Source organism: Austrofundulus limnaeus, unplaced genomic scaffold (assembly GCF_001266775.1).
Source record: "Austrofundulus limnaeus strain Quisiro unplaced genomic scaffold, Austrofundulus_limnaeus-1.0 Scaffold1879, whole genome shotgun sequence".
Classification (NCBI taxonomy): domain Eukaryota; kingdom Metazoa; phylum Chordata; class Actinopteri; order Cyprinodontiformes; family Rivulidae; genus Austrofundulus; species Austrofundulus limnaeus.
The window spans coordinates 2766-9933 of NW_013954281.1; the positions used below are offsets into that span (position 1 = coordinate 2766).

The window sequence follows — 7168 nt, forward strand, 5'->3', positions numbered from 1 at the left end:
CTTACTTACTTACTTACTTACTTGGTTAATTGGTAAAATAATATAAATAATTCTTAAAATGACTGGTTGTTTTTCAGCACAGAGTATTCTAATTATTGTTCTAGTGAGAAAGTTGTTTATTCCGACGCAACTTGAAGGTTGCTCGGGTCGTGTCGGACGGGAAGCGGTTTGACCAAAACAGATAAAAATAAAGCAGCGCTGGCAAACATGTACATATATTATCGGTTCTGTTTGTTATGATATCGAACCGATAAGTATGACGTCATAATTCCCTGATATCGGGCCGATAACTATCGTGCACCCTTAAAAATAAGCTTAACGGAACTAGAAATCTGCGCTGCCAGATCTGCCATTTGCGAACCAATCTCACCAGCTCCCGCTGGGAGGATTAGCGGTGTCTTCTGCCTTCATTTCTGTTAACAGACTGTAGGAATGTGGAACTCTTTTAATTATATTTTTGTGTTGGTTGGTGTGTTGGTTCTTAACAAGACCATTAAGATGATCGATGGTCATAGAAATGTTTCCAGAGACGTCAGGGAGGTAGGAACAACACATCCGATGGTCCGATGACATGACAAAGTCCTCCCTGGGGAAGCCAATAAGAGATGCAAAGCCGTGTGGTGCTGAAGGAGTACGTTTCTTGATGCCACAATGGAAGGAGACAGTACTGAAAAGCCTTCTTCGACAAAGGAAGTCAAATTTTCCAGACGACTATGTAAAGAATTTAACTTATAAGCATTGTTAACTGTGCYCCACCAAGGAAATAAGCCACCCGCAACCTTTTCACCTGTAGAAACCATGATCAACTTTTTGGACCTATGATCGTCATGATCTGATCTACCACTGTGATTGCAGGAGAAAGGTCAACTAAAGTGCAAGTACCTGACCAATTAGGTGGAATTGCCTCATAAAAATGTCAACCACATAACCAAACATAGTCCTGAGGAAATCCTGACCCTAAATCATCAGGCCAGRCTAGAAGGTAGGCCTGAACAGCAAAAGTTGGAGAAAGTTTGTGAGACTTAATTCTAGAAGGAGAGCGGCGTACAAGGCAAGAAGAGATATTAAAAGGGGGCGGAGCACAGGTGCTGTCCACTGTATGAAGACAATCCTCTGTCTCACCAAGGAAAAGTCTATTAGGGTTCTGTGCTCAGTGAACACAAAAAGGATGAGACATGGAGCTGTAAAAAGAATGAACAGTTCCTACTGGTTCAAATAAGGAAGAGTTGTCAGTATGTAACCCCCCCCCAAAAAATATATATATATATATCCCAGCTTTAAGTGAGTCACAGAATAACAGGTTTAACAGAAACTCAACRTTTAACTAAACCACAATCAACTGTTCATGTTAACGTAGACCCAAAATCATGACAAAAAATAAAAATAAAATAAAAATAGGCTTAAAGTTAAAGTCAGTCAGAGAAGTCAGTGTCTTTGTCAAAATTCTCATGTTATCAATTACACACCTTGTAAAATTCAGTGTCATGACACACTCCATGATATGAACAGGACAAAAACAAAACAAACAGTACTGTGGCCACACACCAACATTTTCAACACAACCATTGTACAGGACAACATAACAAGAAAATATATGAAGAATGAACTGTTATCAGTATTGCTCATTTCTGATAAGACTCTTGTTATGTGTTCTATTTTCACCAAAATGATCATTTTTAAGAGTTTATAAAGCACAGTTTAGACCACTTTTTAAAACAGTTGCTGAACTTTCCCACTAGGTGAGAACACAACAGTAATTTTGTCTTCATTCAAAGTAACCACTGAAGTACATGGGTTTAACAGTCTGAAATGTACCAGACGTTTGAAAGTGCAGCGCTGAGGTCTGATTTACAGATTTGTTTTTTAGAGTCATGGGTGTGATTTTGAGTGTATTTAAAACCTTGGAACAATTTTAACTTTTTTATTTCTGAGTAAGGCAGATGTCATAAACCAGATGGTGAGCAAGAAGCAAAGCTCTTTACTCAAATTAAACATTATTGTATCCCTTTTTGTATTTTCAGAAACMGTTATGCACGGATAATTTTAACTTTGCATCAGTGACACAGGAAGTGAATATTTTTCTGTTTAACTGTTTCAAGTTGGTTGTCTGAAGTTTGTGCAGACTCATGTAGACTTATGCACTGGCAAAGGCTCACAAGTCAAAGGTCAGTCTTAATGTAAGAAAAGCTCACATTTTTTTTATTTTATTTTTTAAATTAACACCAAAGGTATATTTGTGATTGAGTTGTTCTCACCTTTTGTGAGCTTTTTTCTTTTAATTTTTTTTTGTTTCTTAATGGTGTGCGCTTGTGTCTTGTGAGTTTTTGTTTTGTGAGCTTATGTCAGGGACTTGTAGGCAGACTATCTGGCCTCTTTGTTGATACAAACAGGACAGGGTAAGTGCATGCTGCTGTCAGACCTTTAAAAGCTGCTACGTCTCTGTTGAGACTAAATCTAGCTTGTTGCTTTAGCTCCATGTAGCAGGTGTTTAGAATGACGCTAAGCCACTTAGATGCCAATATATTCACTGCAATACTTGGGCCAGTTTCAGCCCCAATATCTCTGCTGTACAACCTATTAGTTGCCACTCGAGAAATGTCTGCAGAGTTTGTGTGTGCATGCTACCTGTGACACAATTACTTTGCACCTTGTGTTATGACGGACAGATGTCACAAAAGTGGCAACTAACTTCTACGTGTTGAGTCGTTTATAAAAAGGAGTATTATTCTGTGGTTGAGTGCTGAATTATTTTAGATCTCGTCTCATTTCATTGCAGCCTTACATTACACACAAACATGCACCTAGAATAAAACATCTGGAAAACTGTTCTAATAAGTGAGTGTCTCTAACGAGAAAAATTAGATTCCTGACTGCGTTCATCGTAATCCAGTGGATCAGTCACACACAAACCAACATAATGGCAGAACAACACTGTAAAATAAGCAATAAGTCATTTGAAATWATCAGATGGCTCTCTAGTTTCAGCTATAACTGTGACCATGGGTGGCGACGTTGTTGTTGAGCAGTTGTGACTTTTTTTCCTCAAAGTGAATAACAACAGTACATCCATCTCTCTGGAGGCATTTTTTGAGGTTGAAATGTTTCACATTTGTTGGATACAAACTGCCAAGTTAGGTTTTCTGTCGTACTGCTTTTTGCCTCAACAATGAGAGGGATTTTTTTTAAGARAGAAAAAAACTTAAGCCATTCTTGTTTTTATGAGCCTACTCGTAAAACTGTTTTTCAGCCTTTTTTTACTGAGCAACAATGGATTCATTTTCGAACACCTCATTGGGTAACATAAATTCTTTTGCAGTGACTCTGAGCAGCAGTGACTGATTTTGGCTTCTCTAACATGGGCATTTGTACTCATTTGTTTAGTCTGTTGCATGCCCTCTCAGCAGACCGGTTTCATGGAGGTGTTTTTTTTTCCTTTTCAAGTTTACTTGGTCAGCCACACTCTTTCTCCTGAATATTTATGCTAAAAGTTTAAATGGGTTATTGGCTACCACATATTACATTAAACATATTGACGTTCTTTCATTTTCTAACACAATTTTTTTATTGAATATATATAATACACTTGTCTCTTTTTTTGTCCTAACTTTGTCATTTTCACAGAGAGACACGCCTTTCTTGACATTTGGGTGCGTCTGTCACTTCACATTTTTCCATTGATCCTTTTTTGTGTTTTTAATCGTTCCTCTCCTCACAGGTGCTGTTAGTACTTACTGTCTTGGCCTTTTATCATCCTGTCTTTATTTATTTTTATTTTTTTTACTTTTATATTTTTATTTATTTTACATTTCCTCCCCCTCCATCCTGCTCAGCTGCACACTCCCTCGATGTGGACAAACGCACCCGTCAGAAATCACGGTCTCCTGGCCGACACGATTTGTACTCTCTGGAGCGCTCGCCTCGGGATCACACTCCAGATCAACACTCAACAGATCCCAAAAAGAGCGGACACCCGAGACAAGACTCGACGGCCCCTCGTAGCCATTCCAAACATCCGGAGCAGTACTTGGGGACCACCGACGGAGGGCGTAGTAGGCATGCAGATCCATATCCGGAGCACCTGCTGCCCTCCAGAGGCAAGCACGAAGACGGATATCCAGAGTTTGAATCTGCACATACCAGAAGAGCCAGAGAAGAAGGAGGGAGAGACGCTGATCGAGTGGTGAGGAGGAAAGAGCGACCGGAGAGACCTCCTGGACCACCTTCACCAAATAGTCCTTCAGAGAGAGATGAGGTCTGGAACAAAGAGAGACAAAGACACGACAGGGGAAGAGATTATAACTTGGACAAGCGTGTAGAAAAAGATTATAGGAGAGACAGGGAGCAGGACCTCAGGCCAGTGAGAGACAGGGAAGAATTCAGAGATCGAGGAACGAGTGGAGACAGACACAGAGAGCAGGACAGACCGAGACAAAAAGACAAAGACAGGCAACGGGGCAGGAGCAGGGACAGGGATCTCCAAGAGGACTTTTTGCAAGACAAGCGACGAGGCAGGAGCAGGGACAGGTGTCTTGATCTGGACTCTATAGAACAAGGACGCAGTAGAGACCGGCCCAGAGAGAGCAGGTCCTCGTGGGAGGAGGACGAGGTGGGCGGTGAGAGGAGGGCCAGGAGCTGGCTGCGTGTCCACTCGAACCCTGTGGAAGTGTTTGACGAATGCGTGAATGTTAAAGGACAAGGAGACAGGGAGACGTGGGACCCCCAGCAGGGGGACAGCAGTCATAAAGAGACAGGTACCGCCCCAAGCCTCCCCCAGGCTCTATGGGGGCATTTGTGTGGTTTGCTGCTGTTGGTTTCTGCAGGTGGTGGGTTTTAATCAGAATAAAATGTTTCTGATGGTTTGAAAAGACTTGCTCTTGTGCTTTGGGGTCTTGCTCTTTTCTTGCTGTGTTTGCCGAGTTACAGCGGCGATAACGATTGCCCTGATGGCTGAAATTGGTGTGATGTGTTTCCTGTAGAAAAAAAATCCAAATGAACTAATGTCTTTTGGCATTAAGAAAGGGTTTCAGGATTGCCAAGCTGGTTGTATTATCTCATCAAATTTCATCTAATTGTTTTGCTGCTGCTTAAAGTCTAGTCTTTAAGTTTATTATCCCAAATGTGACTAAATTAATAAAGGAAACAAAATGGTAAACACCAGTGGAGATGCACTGCAGCCCTTTAGATGCCTTTATGATTTTAAAAAAACTTCACTTTAATGAGCCATTCAAGGTTTTATTAACCAACCAACCAATTAATAAAAATTCAATAAAATTAACATTTATTTGTAAATCATGTAAATCACCTGGGTAGAATTATGCAAAATCGATAATTTTTTTTACCTTCACCTCATTCCCTCATCAAAAACATACCTCGAGTGTTGCTTTGACTCATTCATTCATGTTTAAGAAATCCTTGAATCTCGTGTGACAGCCATATCGAGCTGCCTAAACACTTGCTGGTACAAAGCTCCACCTATTTGTACAAAGCTCCACCCTGGAGCTCAGTCTGCAGAAGAGCTCCCCTCCTCCAAAGCATTGTTCTGAAGATGTGCTGAAGTGGGGGTGTCAGAAATGGCAGGAGGTTCTTAAAGAGACAGAGGCCATTTTCAAGTCATTTCAAACAAAGAATTGAACTATGTGCCCGGAAAATGCGTAATACCCCTCTTTAAGCATAACKTAGTTAATCGACATGTTGATTTTCTGTAGTTTGGATGCTTTTACAATTTTCAGACAATTTTTTTTACATAATTTAATTTATTTAAATAATCATCACAACTGACTCTCATTTGATTGCTCACGTGATTTGAATTCACCTGCAGGTCGTATTGTGCACAAAGGAAGTGGGACGGTCATACCAGAAACGGAGTACGGGCTGAGGGAGGCCACCCAGGGGCTGACAACTCTCGATCTCCACGAGCAGGAGCTGAAGGACATGGAGGTTGCAAGAAGACTCCAAGAGGAGGAAATCAAGGTGAGACATTAACTAGACAAGCATTTTAGGTGATGAGTTTCACGCAAAACGAGGATAAGTATAGTCACACACCAGATTATTATTAATGAGGTTGTCTTGATCAAATATTTGACAAAAATACAGTAATGTTTTTTTGTTTCAGGCAAGCAATATGCATGTTCGTGCAGCCCAACTGGCAAAAGATGAGGCAAGTCTGGAAACGTTTTTATATTGTCATGCATCATTTCCATGTTTTTGATTTCCCTCTGTTTACCCAGCTCAGCTGATTTATAGCTGAGTCTGAACCAAGCATTACGCAATGAGAAATAATATTCATGCTTTCATAGATGAGCTGTATGCTGAGCATTATGTTCTTCTGAAGGAATTATGCCATTAAATTCTAAAATCCTCTTGGACAGTGATGTGTGTGGGTTTATTTTTATTTTTTGTCTGTGCTGATGATCTAGTGTTTTTGTTGTGGCAGGAAGTAGCCCGACGCCTGGCGGAACACGAGAAGAGAGAGTACAGAAAGAATCGAGAGAAGGAGCGAGAGAGGTTGGCCTCGGAGAAGATGGGGATGGAGAGAAGGCGGCACGAGGGAAGCTACAGGGTAACTTTTCCCTAACACCTGTTTTTAAAAAAAAAGTGCTCATTTTGTACAAACATCTTTTATTTTTCCCCTTCTTCCTTTTTTAAATGATCTTTTTTTGTTGTTTTCCAGGCAAATTCAGAGGAAATCGTACGGCCCAGAACACGAGACGAATATGATCATCACAGGCAGAGAAACCAACACAAATCTGCCAGGTATGAAGCCAGATTTAAAATAAAAGATTCCAGATGTTGAGCAGAAATGATTGATGTTTCCTCTTCTTGTCTCAGGCCTCCTCAGCCTCATACACATGACTATGAGAATGTGAACCCTGGCTATGTCCACCCTGCTTCCGCTCGTCCCACCACAAGACCTGATGCTGCTTACAGAGGTACTTGGTGTATATCCAACCCTTTAAACATAAAGAATAATAATAATCATCTATTTTAATGCAAGACACAAGTATTGCTATAACTGTGTTAAATTTAACTTGGATATGTTTAGTGTTTTAATCAGTATAAAAGAATTTTCTGACAAGAAACTGGCTTGAAAGAGTTTTACTGAAGCACAGTGTTTGCTTCCTCTTAAAACAGTAGCAATCAGGAGCAGGAAACTATATACTGTATATGT

General features: G+C 40.5%; 1 protein-coding gene across 2 annotated transcripts in view; it reads left to right on the top strand.

Moving 5' to 3' along the window:
• Positions 1–7168, top strand: part of LOC106536572 (coiled-coil domain-containing protein 50) — a gene marked incomplete at its 5' end in the record, with an annotated part of 11934 nt that overhangs the window by 2567 nt on the left and 2199 nt on the right. The window contains 6 exon segments of one of the 2 annotated variants that reach the window (XM_014033876.1): positions 3831–4751; positions 5819–5970; positions 6113–6157; positions 6434–6559; positions 6671–6753; positions 6829–6929. In XM_014033876.1, the coding sequence (XP_013889330.1) occupies positions 3831–4751; positions 5819–5970; positions 6113–6157; positions 6434–6559; positions 6671–6753; positions 6829–6929 (1428 nt within the window). 2 annotated transcript variants of the gene reach the window in all.